General features: G+C 42.3%; 1 protein-coding gene across 4 annotated transcripts in view; it reads right to left on the minus strand.

The window, feature by feature from the left end:
- Nucleotides 1–21,651, minus strand: part of LOC129732473 (remodeling and spacing factor 1) — a 505,162-nt gene that overhangs the window by 67,444 nt on the left and 416,067 nt on the right. For 3 of the 4 annotated variants that reach the window (XM_055693383.1, XM_055693382.1, XM_055693381.1), the window contains one exon: nt 19,219–19,517. The exons of the other annotated variant lie outside the window; for it this stretch is intronic. In XM_055693383.1, the coding sequence (XP_055549358.1) occupies nt 19,243–19,517 (275 nt within the window). In that variant the 3' untranslated portion in view covers nt 19,219–19,242. Of the gene's footprint in view, nt 1–19,218; nt 19,518–21,651 lie in introns of those variants that run through there. 4 annotated transcript variants of the gene reach the window in all.

Here is a 21,651-nt window from a genome sequence, read left to right on the forward strand (position 1 = left end):
AACCCTCAGATAAGTTGCGCGGTATTCGATTTCCGCGATCGGAAGTAATGAACCACTTCAACACGATCATTTATGGCTTAGACGTGAATGATTTTATCTCCTTCTTTCTTCCGTTCTTCCAATCGCAGATTTGCTTCCCCACCCGCTTCGGTATTTATTGAGACGGAAAATACTAAGAAAAGGGAATTTGAAACTGCTGAATTCAATATAGTGGAGTATTTGTATACAAGCGTCTGATTTTCAATTCTATCATGCAATATTGAACAGTGAAACTAAGTGAAATTGAATGATTTAAATTCGTATAACAGTGACCATGCTACACGGTTTCGGTCGCCTCCGGAGATTTCTTCCTGGAAAACGACCTACAAGTTGCCGCTGACGTATACGTGCCCTCCGGAGTGTACAGTATTCAAGAGAGTAAAGCAAGATTAGTTTTTGTTTGCACACAGGAATGTTCAACAAACAAGAAAATTGATTATGAGCAAATCGTTTCTGAAATTAATAATTTTGAAGTGAAGGATTTTCCATCACAAATATACGCATGTAGGCGAAATATTGAAAACGAAGTGCATACAGATCATTTGAATGACGAGGAGAGATCGAAGCTTCTCAGTTTGCTTACAAGAAACCCAACAGTGTTCTACAGAGAGGGTGACGACCTATCGTTCACTAACGTGATTAAACATCGTATAAACACCAGCGACGAGCTGCCCGTTTATACAAAAAATTATAGGTACCCCTTCGTCCATAAGGAAGAGGTACAGAAACAAATTTCTAAAATGCTCAGCCAAGGCATCATACAACCAAGTACATCGCCATGGGGGTCACCCATATGGATAGTACCAAAAAAGGCTGATGCATCTGGTAAGCAAAAATTGCGCCTAGTAGTCGACTATAGGAAACTAAATGCGAAGACTATAGATGACAAATATCCGCTGCCCAATATCACCGAGATACTGGACAAGCTAGGCAGGTGCCAATACTTTAGCACACTTGATCTGGCCTCTGGTTTTCACCAGATCGAGGTCGACGCTAGAGATGTACAGAAAACAGCGTTTCAAGTAGACCACGCCTTATACGAATATTTACGAATGCCGTTTGGTCTGAAAAATGCTCCGGGTACGTTTCAACGGGTTATGGACCATGTACTCAGAGAATTCATTGGAAAATGTTGTCTCATTTACATGGACGACATAATTGTTTTTTCAGCTTCCTTGCAAGAGCATCTCGAGAACTTAGAAAAAATACTGAGAGCACTCGAAAAAGTAAATTTAAAGCTTCAGCTCGACAAGTGTGAGTTTCTTAAAAAAGAAGTAGCTTTCTTAGGGCATTTCGTTACGGATCAGGGCGTTAAACCGAACCCTGCTAAGATTGATGCAATCAAAAGTTGGCCACTACCGAAAAACTAAAAGGAGCTGAAAGGATTCCTAGGAATTTTGGGCTATTATAGACGATTCATTCGCGACTTTGCAAAAATTTCCAAACCACTAACTGCGCAGCTGCGAAAAGGGGAAACGATTGAACATACACCTTTTTTCGTAAAAACCTTTGAAAAGTGTAAAGAATTGCTTACGCAAAGTGACGTATTGCAGTATCCCGATTTCGAACGACCTTTTATATTGACAACCGATGCTAGTAACTTTGCGTTGGGAGCCGTGCTGTCGCAGGGTTGTATAGGAAGAGACAGACCGCTCGCGTTCGCGTCTCGGACGCTTACGAAGACGGAAGAAAATTATTCCGCTATAGAAAAGGAGCTTTTAGCTATAGTGTGAGCAACTCAGTACTTCCGACCATATCTTTTCGGGAGGAAATACACCCTCTATACTGACCACCAACCTCTTACTTACGCACTTAATCTGAAGACGCCTAATACCAGATTAGTGAAGTGGAGGCTGAGACTTCTAGAATATGACTTCCAAATAACTCATCGACCAGGGAAACAAAATGTGGTAGCAGACGCTCTATCCAGAATTCCCGAAGAGGCAAATGCCAATGAAGATGAATCAACAGATAGCAATTCCGTGCATTCCGCAGACTCTGACTCGTCAAATCTAATTGAGTTTACTGAGCTGCCGGTTAACTTCTTTCATAATCAAGTTATAATAAAAATTGGCGATCATTACACTGAAGATTACAGTGAAGTGTTTCCGCAGATGCACCGGCGAACTATTACAAATTTCGCGTTTGGGGTGCCAATTTTAATTAGAATATTTCATGAATACATGGATCCACGAAAGGTAAATTGCATTCATTGCCCTGAACAATTTTTCGGAACCCTTCAACTAGTGTATCGAAATTATTTTAGTAGATGCAAGACATTCAAAGTAAAAATTTCACAAAGACTACTAACCGATTTAATCACAGATACTGAACAAGATCAAGTTATAGAGGAAACGCATTAAACCGCACACAGGGGTATTCGAGAAAATAGAGAAGAAATACTACGAAGGTGGTATTTCCCAAAAATGAAGAGAAAAATCCGCACGTACATTGTTCTGTGCCCTACGTGCAACAAAATGAAGTACGAGCGTAGACCATACAAATTCAAACATGGTGAAACTCCTATACCAGAGAAACCCTTGGACATTATCCATGTTGACATATTGATTTCGCGACCATACACCTTCCTATCATTGGTCGATAAATTGACACGGTTTGGAACTTTGATTTCCATGAAGTCAAGAACCACACCGGATATACCAAGGGCCATATTAAAATATATCTCGCTATATGGCACACCGAAGCTAATGGTTTCTGATAACGAACCGGGAATACGGTCTATCGAAATGAGAGGCATGCTCGCCGACCTCAATGTCCAATGTAATATCTTATTTGACCGGTAGGGAAGTGATAATAATTCCGTCTAGAACACTCGGTGGTTGAGGTAACAATGTCTTTATTCAGGGTAAGTTTTAGCCTGGCTTGAAGCATGGCTTGGAGCATGCTGACTAAGGTACATTTTTAATCGAACACATATGCAGTGGGAACGGTAGAAATGATCGTTCCCACGATGTCATAGTGCCGCGTGTGTTATATCATATTACTCGAGCTCGATGGAATAATGTAGGTATGCTACACCTTCCCCGTTTGGAAAGAATGACGCTATGGATTAAGTTATTCCTTGTCAGCACGCTTCTAAGCTTAATAAGATCTAATGTTATAATAATTGTATTAATAATTTTTGTTCTTTTGTGTACTTTGAAATTATATAACTTCTACCCCCTGATGGGAAGGTTTAGTTTCTGAATTTTATCAGTCTGCTTTTGTGAACTTCTAAACGCTTGTTTTTGTCCTTAACTATGGTAGCATTCGAAACGTTTGTATTTACCACTTTGTAGGGACCGTCGTTCACTTGGTCGAGTTTTGTTCTGTTTTCTAATGCTAGGTATACAATGTCTCCGGTATTGATGTTTTCTGAATCTGTTTTTATCTTTTTATTGAGTTCTAGGGTTCTTCTTTCCTTTGTTTTTTGGATAGTGTCTAAAAATTGTGTATGCGCAACTTGAAGTCTGTACTTCATTTCCGAGTTGTAGGATTCGTGATTATAAAATGGATTAATTTATGATGGCATAAATTCGAAAATGTTAGATTTACGAGCAAACAACAATTCGAACGGGGTGTAGTTGTGCTCGAGATTTGGGGTCGTGTTATAACAGAAGCTATAATATGGCATCCAATTGTCCCAATCATTAGTTCGTTCATTACAGAAAATTCGCAGGTACTCATTCAAGCACCTATGATTTCTTTCCAGTGCGCCTATTGTTTGGGGGTGATAGGCAGCTGAACATGAATGTGTTCTGCACACTTCATCGAAGACAGCCTTGAACTCTGTTCCTTGATCTGTTTTAATTTTTGCGATTTGTCCAAATGTTAGAATGCATTTTTCGACTACAGCTCTAGCCATAGTTAGTGCTGTTTTATCTGGTATCGGTACTAGAATAATAAATTTGGTAAAATCGCATTGCATTGATACTGCATAACGGTTTCCATTCTCTGATAGCGGAAATGGTCCGACAGTATCAATCGATACGACTTCGAAAGGTTTCACGGGTGTAGTCGTGACTACTGCTGGGGCTTGTAACTTGGTAAAGTGCTTATTTAGTTTGCATTGGGTACAATTTTTTACGTAATTAGTAATAATTTCCTTCATATTGTGCCAAAAATAGATTGGTCTCAGTTTTTTATAAAGTCGGTTAATTCCTATATGTCCTCCGCCGGGTGTATTATGATATTGATAAAGGATGTTTCCAATGTCAATATCGTTTTTCACAAATTTAGGTTTTTCAAATATTATTACGGTAACGTTCCTGAGAATTTTGTTACCTATTTCCTTAAGTAAGTTGGTGTCAATGTAATTGAAAATTAAATCATTATTTGCAATTGCGAATTGCTTGGCCATTTTCTTTATTTTTGAATAATTTGTAGTCATTCTTGTGTAAGGGATCCCTTTATCGATAACCTCGAATGCTTTCTGCAGCATGGGTTTCAATAATGTTTTATTATTCAATTCGAGATTTCGCACTAATGCAAAGCTCTTTTTATAGTTTTTATTAAATAAATGCAAATCTATCTTATTTGTATTTTGGTTATATAAGAAGCCTAATTTAGGTGAATCAAATGTTTCTAAGCCGTTGGTAGCATCAGCCACTCGGAGTTGATCAGATTCCTGTGGAGCTGGCTGAACAGTTGATTCTTTATTGTTATTTTTGGTCATTGACCTAGTAATAGCATATATGTTTTTAAGTTCGTGTATATCGAGGTTTACTCTAGAGAGAGCGTCTGATACTACGTTACTTTTACCCTTTACATATTGCACTGTGAAATCGTACTCCTCCAAATCTAGTCGCATTTGCGTTAGTTTGGATGATGGGTCTTTCATAGTGAATAAATAAACAAGTGGTCGATGGTCGGTTTTAATGATGAATTTTCTTCCATATACGTATGGTCGGAAAAATTTGATTGCCCAGTGGATTGCGGCAAGTTCTCGCTCTATAGTTGATTTATTACTTTCGCCTTTTCTGAATGTTCTACTAGCGAACGACACAGGCAGTTCTGTATTATCGTACTCCTGAGCTAAGACGGCTCCGCACGCCACTTTTGAGGCGTCGGTTGTGATAATGAAGTCCTTTTTGAAGTTTGGGAATTTCAAAATTCTAGGTGACATTAGTTGTTGTTTTAGAGTGAGAAATGCTTCATGACATTTTTCGTTCCAGTTGAATTTGATGTATTTTTTCGTTAGGTGGTTTAATGGGTGTGAAATTTCCGAAAAATTGGGGATGAAGCGCCTATAATAGTTGCAAAATGCAACAAATCTGCGTACTTCATCGGGATTTTTCGGTATTGGATAATTTTTAATTATTGAGTACTTGGCTTTATCGGGTTGTACTCCTTCTTGGGATACGTGGTGTCCCAGAAATGTTACTTCTGTTTTAAAAAAACAACTTTTGGCTGGGTTCAATTTTAAATTACAGTTTCTCATACGTTCGAAAACTTTTGATAAGTTTGTAAGGTGGTGTTTTGCTGAACATCCGATAACTATTATGTCATCCACGTATAAGAAGGCACATTCGGGGGGTAAGCCACTCAGTGCCAGCGTCATCATGCGCTGGAAACTGTTGGGGCTTATGTTTAGCCCGAATGGAAGTCTAGTGAATTCATAATGTCCGTTTCCTGCTGTAAATGCTGTGAATTTTTTACAATGGTCTTGTAATTGGATTTGGTGGAATCCGGACATTAGGTCGAGTGTGGAGAAATACCTTGCTCTGCCTAATTGGTCCAGTATTTCATCAATCCTGGGTAATGGAAATTTATCTGGTACGATTCGCTTATTAAGCTGTCGAAAATCGACGACCAGTCTCCATTTATTGTCTCCAGTGTTATTTTTCTTCGGGACTAATAAAATGGGCGAGTTGTATGGTGAGGTGGAATTTTGAATAATGTTTTGATCTAACATTTTTCTGACTTGTTGATCAATTTCGAGCTTTTGGGTTTCTGGTGTTCTGTAATTTTTGATATAGACGGGTGACTTATCGTTTAATAATATCTCTTGTTTATAAAAATTGTTGGTAGTTAAAAAGTCATCTTGTATTGCAAATATGTCGTTATACTGTATACAAAGATGTTCGAGTTCCGTTTTAATTTTCGGGTCGATATGGGTTAGTTGCAGTTCTTGTAATAGTTGTTTGTTCCTTTTGTTTGTTGATGATGTTTGCTGAATGTGCTGATTTCGAACGTAAAAATTTTGTAATGGTACCATGGTCGGCAGAAAATTTGTCGGGATGAACATATTTTTTGTTGTTGTATTTATAAATTTAACGAATTTGTTTTCATTATTAATTATGCTGTTTGCATACATTAGCCCTGGTTTTATTTCTTTTGCTATTGTTACCATATCTTCATTTATGTTGGGTAATTCTAGTTTTTTGATTATCTCGCATCTTGGAGGTATAATCTGTTGAGTCAGTGATTTATCGTGAATAGGTAGCGAAATATAATTATTTTCGAAACTTATGGTTAGTATCCACGAGTTATAATCAATACAGCATTTATAGGCTGCAAAGAAGTCCCTTCCCAAGATTCCATCTGTAGGAATTGGGAAGTTATCATCAACGAGATGAAACTTAAGTCGTATGTGAAGCTCATCTGTCTGCAAGTTAGTGATGAAGCTCCCATATGTATTTATGGTACCTGTACCTATTCCTGAAATTGAACAATAATCGTTTGGGTTGTATTTTTGCTGTTGCTTGATTTTCGATGTCTTAATTACTGAAATGTCCGAGCCACAATCTACTATGAAGCTACATTGTTGCTCGGAGCACTCAATATTTATAAGTACGAAATTGCTTGCGGACAGGTTTATTGCGTAAGCTGCCCTTGCCGTGGACCTAAAAAATTCTGTTGTGGTCCGTGAAAATCGTTAGGGATAAGCTGATATCCCTGTACGTGTTGCTGTATTTGCGGGGTATTTTGTGGCTGTAATTGTTGTTGTGCCATCATGAACATTCCCTGATTGTTGGGGTGTCCACGATGTGGAAAGAATCCCCTGTTCTGGAATCCTCTTCCGTTTCTATAACTTCTGTACCCGCGGTAGTTGTTATAGTTACCACGAAAAAAATTGTTTCTGGATTACCTCTATTTGGGTGTGCATATCCGCGTCCGTTTTCGCGAGGATTGTTTGATCCTCTTCCTCGATTTTGGTGATTAACTCGACCGGCCGTCAAGATTTGAGCAGTCGCTGGTTGACTTGGAGTGTCGAGCTCCATGAGTTTCACAATTGCGTCGCTCAATTTATTAAATGTTCCTGCCCTGAGGATTAATTTTGCTTCTTTATCACTCACCCCTTTGATAAGAGCGTCTATTCCACGTTTAGTGGACATTTTATCAGCGGTTTCTAGAGGGATTTCCTCCTTTAAGTACACAGCCTTAAGTTGGCTACATAATCTGTCTACTTTATCACAAAATTCCGTTGGGTCCCCGGTCTGCTTAACTATGTTTAGTTTAGCAGTCAAACTGTCGGCAGAAATTTTGGACTCGCAGTGTGCTCGTATTGCTACGAGCATCTCGTCCAGTGTGTGGTTTTCGTTGATTGTCTGCCTCGCTTTATCTGTCAAGCGAGTGCGCACCAGGCGAGCGACGGTTTGCGTCGCTCCGGTCTTTTGCGCTGGTGTGGCATTGGCGAACGTTTGGTCTACGGTGTCTTGAATGAGGCGAACCGCGTCTATGAACGAATCTAAGTTTTCAGGTTTGCCGTCATACATTGGGATTAGGGTTGTTCCCATTTTCACGTCTACGACAAGTGCCATTTTTGTTTTACTTCGTTTGCGTCTGGATTTTATATAATATAGAAAAACTAAACCTATTGTTCTAACACTCGTTATTTTGTCTTCTGCATAAACAAGTTTTTCGCCTATAATAATCAATATATCGTTATATTTTTGTCTTGTTCCTTTTATGAGAAAATTTAATTCTTCTTTTGGAAATTTTCCTTCGTTTTCGGCCAATCTGTCGTTAAGAATATTGTAAATTTTTTTTGCTTGGTCTTGCTTCCTAAATAGAAACTTTTTACTATAAACCCTATTTGGTGATTTTCGAAAATTCCCTATTATCGTATTTAGTTTGGCAATAGGCTCATCTATTAACAACCTGATGTCGTCTATGTCCATTTAATTGGAATAAGCTGTATTGTTATTTTTAATTGCGGCAAACAGTGGTTGATTCGGTTAGTGTAACACATTTGGAATGTAAGAAAAATTTATTTATTTTTGTTCACGCATTAAATGTTCATTCGGAAGTAAAGCAAGTAAGATATTTAAATGTACTCAGCTTAGCGCCCCTCCGTTGCTGCATTGCTGCTGCTTGTTGTTATTATATCGCAATTGGTCCGATGGCGCTCATTTCTGCGCACATATTCGCGATGCTGCTACTGCTGTTGAGTGGCTAGATGTTAATGTCCTTTAGATCGTGGGGCGTTCTTCTCTGCGCGAATCGCTGTTTTTCGGTTGCCATTTCATTGTGCTCCGTAAACTGCGCACTGTTGTTATTGATTTACACTACGCACGGTTGTTTCGCTAATTTCGCTATTCTTCGGTTGCTATCTCGTTGTGCTCCGTAAACTGCGCACTGTTGTTATTGATTTACACTACGCACGGTTGTTTCGCTTAATTTCGCTTTTATGCGTCGTTTAACGCGTTTTGAGACTTGCATCCCTTTGCGAATGCTCTTCTCGTTAGTCTCTTTTGATGACACTTGTATATTTTATATAGTATTTGTAGAGCGTTTAGTGCTATTAGCACCCACAATTTTAGTTCATGATCGCTATGGCGATCGTTATTCACTGCTGCTAGTTCATTAATTACGTTCACATGGGCATCGCCCGTAATGTCTGTTGTTTTTGATTGTTGTTTCCCCATTATGGAGAAGGCTTATTGGTCCGGCCACTTGGCGCGGTCAGCCATGTAATATCTTATTTTACCGGTAGGGAAGTGATAATAATTCCGTCTAGAACACTCGGTGGTTGAGGTAACAATGTCTTTATTCAGGGTAAGTTTTAGCCTGGCTTGAAGCATGGCTTGGAGCATGGCTTGGAGCATGCTGACTAAGGTACATTTTTAATCGAACACATATGCAGTGGGAACGGTAGAAATGATCGTTCCCACGATGTCATAGTGCCGCGTGTGTTATATCATATTACTCGAGCTCGATGGAATAATGTAGGTATGCTACACCAACAATATTTTACACCGGTTGATAGAAGTGAAACTAACGGGATTGTCGAGCGATTTCATTCGACCATCAATGAAATCTATAAATGCAATAGGCATAAGTTTCCCAATGTTTCAATCAAGGAGATGTTTTTGATTTGCTGTACCTTATACAACAACAGCGTACACTCCTCTCTGAAAATCAAACCTCGAGAAGCTTTCTATGGGATTAAAGATGGTGAAGAGAGACCCCTCGACCCTCAAAGAATGCTGGAGGCCCGCAACAAAGTATACGATGAAGTAATTCATCAAATCAGGCAATCCCAAGAGAAGCAGAACGAGCAGCGAAACCCCTCAAGAGAGGATCCACCCGCGTTGGAGCCCGGCCAAATTGTTTATAATAAACGGCAGGGGGTAAAAAGCAAACAACAAAGTTTCTTCAACCCCGTAACGGTAGCCAACGACGGCCACCAGACATTCACGGACTCTAACAACCGGAAATTGCATAAGAGTAAAATAAAAAGGGTCCGTACATAATAAAAGAAAGAAGAAAAAAAAACCCTCAGTAATTAGTTTTCATGTAATAATAGCATTGATTTCTTTATTCATCTTATTTACGATTTCAATCATATTAACACAGTCTCATTTTAGGATTAGTACCAATGGATTTTCGACTGGCCATGGCAGTGTGGGTTCTCGCTTTCCTTAATCCCTCCCATTCCAGCTCCTCCATCCAAATAACCGACCTCCAACATAATCCCGGATTATTGGACTAGATATGGGTAAGTCTTTCGTGAGGATTGGGAAACATCGCTTGTATCACGTTGTTGACCTTAAGCAGTGCGAACCAATTTTCGCCAGACTAGACGTCGCCATACACGGACTGAAAAGCTTTAGAAACCTCTCAGACTTGACAGCAATGTTGGAATCAAAGTTTGGCAACACTCGCAAGATGTTTCAAAATTTAATGCCAAGGCAAAGAAACAAGAGAGGGTTGCTCAACTTTGTAGGATCAGCCATAAAGCAGATAACCGGAAACCTCGATAATGACGATCTAATAGAAATATCAAAAACTCTCAAAGCTCTAGAAATCGATAAAAAAAAATTAATTAACGAAAATAACGAGCAAGCTAGGATTAACACCCAACTTCAGGACAGGTTAAACAAGTTTATAGAACAGTTTGAATTTGATCACAACCTTATCAGAAAAAATCTTATAGCAGCTAAGTCAAATTCAGGAATCGACAAAACAATCAAACTACTGAGAGAAATATTAAAAATTAATATCCAGCTAGATAATTTAGAATCTCACCTGAAGCTTATTTTCGAATCAATCCAACTAGCTAAACTAAATACCATACCAAGAGACATCCTTTCCCCCGACGAGTTGAGCATAGTATTAGATCATTTCACCAACCATAAAATTATCATAGATAGCATTGATCAGGTTTATCAATTCCTTAATTTCAACGCATTTTATAATCACACAAAAATTGTTTTCATAGTAGAAATTCCCTTACTAGATGAACTTGCTTATAGAACGCTGCTATTAGAGCCATTAATAGTCAAAAATAAAACACTTAAGCTACCCGCTCACACAGCAATCACCAATGACCAACAATTCTACTTCATCATCGAGGAGTGCCAACGAGTCGGCCATAACCAAATCTGCCACCCAGAAAATTTAAACAATTTCACCTTGGATGGTTGCTTTCCTTACTTGCAAAAGGGAATCCCTGCGAACTGCTCATTCAAGGAAGTAAGTCTACCCCAGAAAACAAGTCTATAACCGATAATCACTTGATTGCAAAACAAATAAACAGTCAAGAGATAGCAACCACTTGCGGGATGCGGAATCGAACCCTCTCGGGAACATTTCTTATCGAATACCACAATTGTACCATAATTATAAATGGGTTGGAATTTACCAACAAAGAATGGTACAAGGTAGAGACATTATTGGTCGTTCCCATGGATGGTTTAGAAATCCAAACTATTGATATAGAGCCTCAAATAAGTTTTGAAAAACTTCATTTCATTAACATGCATCATTTGGAGACATTACATTCAAAAACCAACGTAACCGCCTTTACTTCCATATCTTTGTCGAGCATAAGCCTGATAATCGCAACAATCGCTATATTTTTCTCAATAAGCAGGAAATTTAGCAACCACTGGAACCATCACAACAAGAAGCCATCATCCGGCCACAGAGTTGAATTCACTGCAAACGAGGACGTTTCGATCTTCAAGGAGGGGCAAGTTACAGACGAAACCTCCCAGATCAGCAGATTGCAAGAACTGGAACGCGAAGTCCACCGACTCGAGGAACCACTCGCCACATTATTTCATTCGAAGTGAGCGAGTCGGATTTCTACAGACGCTGACTGGAACGATTCCCACGGGCGTTGGCAGCGCATGCAACGGCATCGACGACTTCAACGACGCGGGCTGCAGTTTTCTTGGTCAGCGGTGCAGTTGCTTTTCTAGCTTTGTAACCAGGGCATAAGAATAATAAAGTTAGTTCTAATTGAGACACGATAGAGGATAGTTAACTTTAGGTTTTCATTAATCATTTTTTAAAAAGCCCTTCAGGCTAGTAAGAATTGTAACTTATATATATACTTATATATAACTTATATATATATATATATATATATATATATTTGGCAGAGCTGTATGCCACCAGGGGTCGGTAATTGGCGATCACCGAAGGCCACGGAAGTGCTCACTGCTAGCAAGCAGTCCCGGACCATCAGCGGGAGCTAGCCTAGGTCGTGGCGAGATTCAGGCACTGGGCCGCTGAATTCTCGCAAAAGCCACACTGGCCGGAAGCAGTTCCGACGGAGCGAGTAGTGCCGCTCCCACCACCCAAATGCACTATACCGCCCATTGGGACTGATGCCAGTAATGTTCCCAATTACGGCAACTGGTCGCATCACTATAGGATACGAGTCGGATTTCGTTTTTGTACCATGATTTTGGGCTGGCACCTGCGCCGAGTAATGTCGTGTGATAACGGCTTGAAACGGCGAGATTACAACCGGTGCAGGGGTCTCCGTCCCGTAAAACCTGGCAGGCCTTCCAGTACGTTCCGAGTCCATTGCCTGGTGGGAACCAGGCAGGAGTAGGATCAGATGTCTTTTCCTGACTTGCGCCGGTCGGGGGTGTCATAGTTGCCCATAAGGCGCTATGGCAGCCGCCCCTAGCCATGGCCTCACTGCTCCGGCATAGACTACCTTGGGACCATTTACGCGACTACTCCATTATGGATAAGGATAGCGGCTGGAAGGGGGACCCAATAAACAAGAATGCAGCAAAACAAAACTCTGGAGATGGGCGCAGATGGGTTGGAGAACCCATTTGCACGAGGAGGCATCCAGCGGTCTCCGCCTAGAAAAGTGGAGACGGATGCAGTGAAGGTCGCCTGCGAAGACGGTAAAGGCAGTACGCCTACCGGATCTACGCAAGACATCGCGGTGGCTGGTCCACAGCTATTAAAGGCGGTCGGAAGACAGCGGGACACGCTACCGAGGGTAGTGGCCCTGTCTGAGCAGCTCGATGCTATAATCGAGTTTGCGAAAAGTCGCAGCAATATAACGAAGTACTTGCAGCAGGCCCTCTACATGCTTCGGTCCTCCGTCGATGCTGCGAAAAAGGAGCATGCCGAGCTCGAAATGAAAGCTGCGGCTGCGGAGAAAGAGGAGACGAAGGTGACCGAGCTGGCGACGAAGTCGGTCCAAACGGACACCAGCACGTTTGCGGCGGTTTGCGCGGCAGAGCCAGCTGCCAAACGAACGCGACAGTCCCCGGGAGAGACGGCCCCCGGGGGCACCAAGAAGCGTTCAATCGCAAACAGCCCTCAGACCAGTGTAGGAGTGGCGCAAGCAACGCCCACGGTGGCAGCCAAGGAGCAGAAGGCTCCTGGTAACCCGTGGGTAACGGTTCCGGGAAGGAGTAGGAACCAAAAAGTGGTGGCCAAAAAACCACACCCGGTTACAAATCCTGCGACGAAGAAAGTTAAAAATAAGGGCGACGCACTCATCCTTAAGACAGAAGAGTCAAAGTACTCGGAAGTCCTTAAGGCAATGAGAGGCGATGCGAAGCTCAAAGATCTGGGGGCAGATGTGCGTAGCATCCGCCGATCCCGCAAGGGAGAAATTATCGTCGAGCTCCGCAAAGAAGCCAGAAATAAGGGCCCAGCCTATCGGGCATTGGCCCAAGAGGCGCTTGGAGATAGAGTGCAGGTTCGGGCACTCACGTCGCAGGTAACCCTACAAATTAAATACTTGGACGAGGTCACCGAGGCATGCGAAGTCGTGGATGCCCTCAAGGAGCAGTGCGAAGTGGTTGTGGCACCAGAGGCAGTTCAACAGCGCAAAGGCCCAGTAGGAACCCAGACCGCCACTGTCAGGCTTCCGTCAGTAGACGCAAACCAGGCGCTAAAGGTAGCGAGGCTCAAAGTGGGCTGGTCAATGTGCCCACTCAGCATCTACCAGCCGCCGGAGGTCTGCTTTCGATGCTTCGAGCAAGGACACAAGTCCTTTAGCTGCAAAGGGCCTGACAGGAGCTCCCTATGCAGGCAGTGCGGCGCTGCAGGCCACAAAAGCAAAGACTGCGGAGAGCCCCCGAAGTGCTTGGCATGAAGAATTACAAAAGGAAATTAAACATAGATTCACTCTCTTGCGAAATGAGAATTTCATGAGAGAAGTTGAACAACTAAAACCTTATTCAAAACCTTTCTGGAAGCATTCGAAGGTTTTTAAGAAACCTTCGAAGCCCATTCCAGTCCTTAAAGATGGTGATTGCATTTTTCTAACGAATGAACAAAAATCTCAAAAACTTGCTCAGCAGTTTGAGAGTGTTCATAACTCCAATTTAAACGTAGTAAGTCCTATTGAAAATGAAGTAAACCAAAAGTATGATCAGATCACCACCCAAGAATTTCTTTCTGAAGAGGTATTGGAAACAAACTTGAATGAGGTGCGAACTATTCTCAAAAAATTCAAAAACATGGAAGCACCAGGAGATGATGGGATTTTCTATATCCTTATCAAAAGACTTCCCGAAAACTCTTTAAATTTCTTGGTAAAAATTTTTAACAGATGCTTTGCACTAGTACATTTTCCTACGAAATGGAAAAATGCCAAAGTCACTCCAGTTTTAAAACCCGATAAGAATCCAGCTGAGGCATCAAGTTATCGACCAATTAGTTTACTTTCCTCTATTAGCAAACTTTTTGAAAGAATTCTTAAAAGAATGATAACAGATATTAATGAGAACTCAATTTTTGCAAATGAGCAGTTTGGTTTTCGCCATGGACATTCCACTACTCATCAGTTACTTAGAGTAACAAATATGATTCGAACTAATAAATCTGAAGGCTATTCGACTGCAGCTGCTCTTCTAGATATAGAAAAGGCATTCGACAGTGTTTGACATAAAGGTTTAATAGCTAAAATGTCAAATTTCAGTTTTCCGCTTTACTTCACAAAAATGATACAAAGTAATTTAACTGACCGCACTCTTCAGGTTAACTATACCATACCAAACAGTCCCAAGCCGTGGTGTGGCCTCTGCTGTACGTAAGAGTCGTCTCCATTCCACTCGGTCCATGGCTGCAGTTCGCCAGCTCTGCAGTCTGCGTAGGGTCCGCAGGTCGTCTTCCACCTGATCGATCCACCTTGCCCGCTGTGCACCTCTCCGTCTCGTCCCTGACGGATTGGTTTCAAGAACCATCTTTACCGGGCTGTCGTCTGACATCCTTACAACATGCCCAGCCCACCGCAACCTGCCTATCTTAGCGGTGTGAACGATAGATGGCTCCCCAAGCAGCTCCTGCAGTTCGTGGTTCATTCGCCTTCTCCACACTCCGTTTTCCATCTGCAGTCCACCGAAGATGGTACGCAACACCTTCCGCTCGAACACCGCAAGGGCGCGTTGGTCCTCCACAAGCATAGTCCATGTCTCATGCCCGTAGAGGACTACCGGTCTGATCAGCGTCTTGTAGATGGTTAACTTGGTGCGGCGACGAATTCTACTCGATCGGAGCGTCCTCCGGAGACCAAAGTATGCACGATTTACTGCCATAATGCGCCGTTGAATTTCTCTGCTGGTATCGTAGTCGGCAGTTACCAGTGAGCCCAGATACACGAACTCGTCAACCACCTCGATTTCATCACCACCAATTTGAACTCGAGGTGGGAGGTTAGCACTGTCCTCTCGTGAACCCCTTCCTTTCATGTACTTCGTCTTCGATGCATTGATGACCAGTCCAATCCGTTTGGCTTCAGCCTTTAGTCCGATGTACGTATCCGCCATCTTCACAAAGGTCCGAGCCACAATGTCAATATCGTCGGCGAAACCAAACAGTTGAACCGACTTTTGGAATATCGTGCCACTCGTGTTAATCCCCGCTCTTCTAATGACACCTTCCAGGGCAATGTTAAACAGTAGGCACGTGAGACCATCACCTTGCCTTAGACCTCTTCGGGATTCGAAGGGGCTCGAGAGTGCCCCCGAAACTCGAACTACACACATCACTCGATCCATCGTCGCTTTGACCAACCGCGTCAGTTTGTCCGGAAATCCGTAGTCGTGCATAATTTGCCATAGCTTGTCCCGATCGATTGTGTCGTACGCCGATTTAAAATCGATGAACAAATGATGTGTGGGCACGTTATATTCGCGGCATTTCTGCATAACCTGCCAAACCGCGAATATCTGATCCGTGGTGGCGCGAACACCCATAAATCCCGCCTGGTAGTGCCCCACGAACTGCTTCGCAAATGGTGATAGTCGACGGCAAAGTATTTGGGAGAGTACCTTGTAGGCGGCGTCCAACAGAGTGATTGCCCGGTAATTGCAGCACTCCAGTTTGTCGCCCTTTTTGTAGATGGGACACACAATACCCTCCAGCCACTCCTCCGGTACTCGTTCTTCCTCCCAAACCTTGACAATGACCCAGTGCACGGCTCTAGCCAGTGTTTCTCCACCGTATTTCAATAGCTCGCTGGGAAGTTGGTCCACTCCAGCAGCTTTATTGTTTTTCAGCCGGCCAATCTCCTCCTCCACCTCCAGAAGATCGGGGGCTGGAATTATGATGTCTTCTGCTCGTGCACCAAGATCAATTGCCATACCGTCCTCACGCTCTACTGCATCGCCGTTTAGATGCTCGTCGAAGTGCTGCCTCCACCTTTCGATCACCTCACACTCGTCTGTTAGGAGGTTGCCGTCCAAGCTCCTGCACATATCGGCTTGCGGCACAAAGCCTTTGCGGGAGCTGTTCAGCTTCTCGTAGAACTTCCGAGTGTCGTTAGCTTGGTACAGCTCTTACATCGCTACGCGATCTCGGTCCTCGAGCTGGCGCTTCTTCCTTCGGAGGACTGAGTTTTGGCTGTTCCGTACCTGTCGGTATCGTTCCACGTTCGCTCTCGTACGGTGTTGCAGCATTCTCGCCCGTGCTGCATTCTTCTCCTCGACTAACCGTTTGCATTCGCCGTCAAACCAGTCATTTCTATGATTCGGGGCCCTTGTACCTAGTAGCGCTACTGCAGTGTTACCTATGGCGGATCAGATGCTTTTCCAGCCATCTTCAAGAGTAGCTGCGCCAAGCTGCTCTTCCGTAGGTAGCACTGCCTCCAGCTGCTGCGCGTATTCCTGTGCAGCCTCGGCGTCCCGCAGTTGCTCAATATTTGGTCGCGGCGTTCGACTTCGGCGGGTGTTATACACCGTCGATAGTTTTGAGCGCATGCACACAGCTACTAGGTAGTGGTCGGAATCTATATTCGCACTGCGGTAGGTGCGAACGTTGATGATGTCGGAGAAAAACCTGCCGTCGATTAAAACGTGGTCGATTTGGTTCTTTGTCTGTTGGTCGGGTGATCTCCAGGTGGATTTGTGGATACCTTTGCGGGGGAAGAAGGTACTTCGGACTACCATACCACGGGAGGCCGCAAAGTTTACGCACCGATGGCCGTTATCATTAGACACGGCATGCAGGCTATCTGGTCCGATTACCGGTTTGTACATTGCCTCCCGTCCTACCTTAGCATTCAAGTCCCCAATAACGATCTTCACGTCCCGTCGCGGGCAGCTATCGTAGACCTGCTCCAGCTGCGCGTAGAACGCTTCCTTCTCGTCGTCGGGTCTTCCTTCATGTGGGCAGTACACGTTGATGATGCTGTAGTTGAAGAACCGGCCCTTTATCCTCAACTTGCACATCCTTGCGTTGATCGGCTGCCACCCTATCACGCGTTGGCGCATCTTACCCAGTACTATGAAGCCGGTTCCCAGCTCGCTGGTGGTACCACAACTCTGGTAGAAAGTGGCCGCCCGGTGCCCGCTTTTCCATACCTTCTGTCCTGTCCAACAAAGTTCCTGCAGCGCTACGACTTCGAAGTTGCGTGGATGTAACTCGTCATAAATTATCCTGTCGCATCCTGGAAAGCAGAGCGATTTGCAGTTCCATGTCCCAAGTTTCCAATCGTAGTCCTTATTTCGTTGCCTAGGTCCATGCCGATTGTTCCGATCCGTATTATCTCTTACGTTGTTTGTAACATGTTGTTTTCCGGGGCGGCTCGTTGGGCCTTCCCCAACCCCCTGTCTCGCCGGGGGACCATCGTGTCAGCTCTGTTTAGAGTCTCACGCTGCCACCAGGACGTTAATCAGCCGCTCCTAACATGGAGATCAGACGCTGTTTTGAGCCGCACCATCTTGGTGAACAGACGCTCGGGTTGGCGAAGCATTTCCTCCACCGCCAGCATATGGTTAACGCGCCAATGATCGCGTCGCACCTTCTCACTTAGCTATTGTCGGATGACAACATTGCCCAGGCAGCACCAACCAGTTGTATCCATGTTTCAACCGGCAGTCTAGTGTAATCATATGACTCGTGGAGGTGTGAGATAGGAACTTGTGAGGGCCGAAGCTATGTTTGACGCTCCTTCCAGGTTGTCAACTAACCATTTGATGCCCATCAGGTTAAATCTAATAGATTGCCTGTTAGAGCTGGTGTGCCTCAGGGGAGTATCTTGGGCCCAATCTTATATAACATTTTTACTTCTGATCTTCCTGATTTACCACCAGGTTGTGAGAAATCTCTGTTTTGTGACGATACAAGCATTTCCGCAAAAGGAAAAAGCCTTCGTGTTATATGCACCGGTCCATGAACATTTCAACATTAGCTTTCGATCAAAAAAATGATCAACAAGCTCGTAGCATGTATTTTGCCCATTGACTGTATCTGCCACATTGCTTATCTTGTCCATCATATATTTTTTCTGAAAAGTATTGAAAGATGTGTTGAGAAAGTTATACACATTTTTAAAGTTGAACAGCTAGATTTGGTAAAAGTTAATATTTTTTAGTTTCTTCCATGATACTTACCTTTTCCATCAATTTCAAAAAGATTCACAAAGTAAAACACTTATATCCCACTTGAAAAACGTTTTTATATGAAGAACGTTTCCTTAGTAAATTCTCTAACGGTACAACGCAATGACAACTGAAACCGATACACGATTAGTTTTTCATTTTTAATATTTTTATTTCATGGCCTACTGGCGTATAGTTTAATTTAACAGAAGGCCAACAGCTCAACGGACATGTACACGTAACTATCATATGAATTTTCATTTTTGTAATGCTCAAAACTGAAGAAAAACATCAAGGTGTACGGATTTCGATACTGAACAGGTTTCGATCCAGCACGGTACGCGGTTCAAATCTTCTCTGATAAAGCAATATAAGTTTCATGATTTCAGTTGAGTTCTGTTTTAGTGAAATGGGTATACCTCAACTTATAATTGATATTTTTCATAAGCAAATGGTTTTTTTTTGTTTAAAAAAGTGCACTATCAGAAAAATCCAACTTTATTGTAACAAAATCATCGCTACACACCATAAAAAACTCCAATCTTTCCTTATTCTTTTCTCGAGTAAAAAGTCATATAATCCCTTAATGTACTGCCCAGTGCTGCGGTCGTTAGATTTTTTAATAAATTTATAAATAGCAATATTAACATTTCATTTTATCATGTATTTATTCATTTAACTCGTTCCGTTGTGAACTGAAATAACTAACCAATCCACTAAATTCACTGTTTTTCTCGGTCTCGATATCTTGATCTCTTGCTGGATCACCCATTATATGCTCTGCAGTAGAATCCTCGGTGATTACTGGCTCTAATGTTGCAAACAAGTGATTTGTAGATTGTTCGTTAATCGTGTTCAACACTGGACATGCCAAAAATGATGTGTTGCTATTAGGAATATTACAACGTCCAGATTGATAGTTCGCATGCAACAAATAAGAATCTGTAAGTAAAAATATTCGTTACTGAATTGTGTATAGAAGTATAATAGTATAACAGTGATAGTATCGGTGGCATCAAGTGGAGCTTCTGCACCCGGTATGGGAGTGTCTAGTTGCAGACCCACCACTCTCCCAACCATCCGGAAATAGATTCAAAATTCATAGTTATTGAAAAAAATACAAGTGTTTACTGAATTTTCTGATGTACTGCTGGAAAAAAAATACACTTCATTTAAATCACTGACCATGACAATTTACTTTTCGGGCCTTGATTGTGGCAAAGTTAACTATAACTTCTTTAAAATAAATCGTCTTGGCTATTTTATTTTCAACAGACAAAATCGACAAGTTATTCAGGTGAGACTGCACCACAATCGATCTTGTGTAATCTCGGTAATCTCAGACTAAGCGGGAGTAAGAGAAAGAGAGAATTTACTCGCCAGAACAGAAAAGAACATTGAGAAATCAAGGTATGCAATAACAAGGTTGGTGTTGATAAGTTGGATGTTAGCAAACCTAGAGAATAAACAAGGCAGATGTATGCCGAATAATTATGTTAAGTTATGTAAGGGTGTTTCAGAAAATTTGACAGATTTTTTGATTCATTTTGCATCCCTCAAAGCGTGTGCCCGAGACTCATTAAAATTGAAAATTTTCCCTAAACCACAGTTAACAGATATCCAAGCTAGTTTTGCTTCATGTGTAAAAAGACGCAACGGTTTTTTACCATGTCGCAATACGCAGTATGGTGGCACTAAGGGCATCCTTAACAGTGCGGCACCATTTAAGTTGTTATAGCGGCTGTGTACAGCGCGGCTATTTTGCTCACTCACCCGTTTTCACACCGGTCGTTGCTATCGTTTCAGTTTGACGTTTCATCCGGCATAAACCTTTAGCAGCGCTGTTATCGGGCTGCTAAATTTGAGAGCGCGATGCTTCCCGGAAGCTCGGCTACTATTTCTCTAGCGCGTTTAGCAGCGACGAGGTACGGTGTGAAGTGATGATAGAGCGCTGCCAAACGGGGTATAGAAGCGCACCGTTAAGGATGCCCTAAGAACACTTAGTGGTCAATGATTTGATAAAATATAGTTTTCCAGCTTTTATCGATATTATCGCAATGAGAATTGTTGCCGTTTTTAAATGTAGAAATTTTGAGTAATGTGTACATTATCGATTTCTTCATCCAATCCCTGTGTATATTTGCGATAAATTTGTTTGTTTTAGTGTTGGTTTGAAAAAATAAATACATAAACCTCACAAAATCTGTGTTACATCGTTGCATAAACAGCGACTGTATAATCTGTAAGAATTTTCATGCGTCTGGCAGCTTCGAACGTAAACCAGCGCTGCCATCACTGAAGTGGTTAAAGTCGCATGTTGCAGGAAGATGTCGTTAGCATTCCAAACGAGGAAGAATTTGAAATCTTACACACGATTTCTGGAGTTTTTTGTTCTAGCTTGGATGTCTGTTATCTGTGCCTAAACTAGAGCAGATAGAGAGTTGATGTCAGGAAACGGACTGTAGATCGGTCAAAAAGTTCAGATTGAGCTTAAAAAACAATAATGTTAACCACTTTTTTTTGTGAGAAAACATCAAAATACGTTCAATACAGCACCACCTCTGCAGATTTTAGCTTCCAGAATGTTTATTTTTACATTCATTTAGACAAGTAGAAGCTTTATCTAGTGAAAAATTTATTCAGATTACATCTGAAACTAAAAGCGAATTTCTTTATTCCACTGTGTTCGGGCAAACCTGCCGAGGAATAAAGAAATTGTAGGATTAGAATCGATGAAATAAAGATTAGAAAAATAAACAGAAAACAAAATAGTTTTTCCCTCTTGAATCGACAATCTTCCCTCACGGGGAAATCTTTCCCCTTCCTTTCTTCTTTCTCCACCTCTGACGAAACATGAGTGCAATTTGCTATGAAAGATCGAGCGCTACGAGAGATGGCTCATTCGAATGTTTAATGCTGTACAGTAAGCATCTCAGCAGTAGCAGAAGAAGCAGTCCCGGAGCAGAAGCAGCACCCGAAGCGAAGCAGTCCCGGAGCAGAAGCAGCACCTGAAGCGAAGCAGAAGCCAAAGCACCTCCAGTCGTTGCTCACACTTGAAGTGAGTTAGACGGTCCTC

Source organism: Wyeomyia smithii, chromosome 3 (genome assembly GCF_029784165.1).
Source record: "Wyeomyia smithii strain HCP4-BCI-WySm-NY-G18 chromosome 3, ASM2978416v1, whole genome shotgun sequence".
Lineage (NCBI taxonomy): Eukaryota > Metazoa > Arthropoda > Insecta > Diptera > Culicidae > Wyeomyia > Wyeomyia smithii.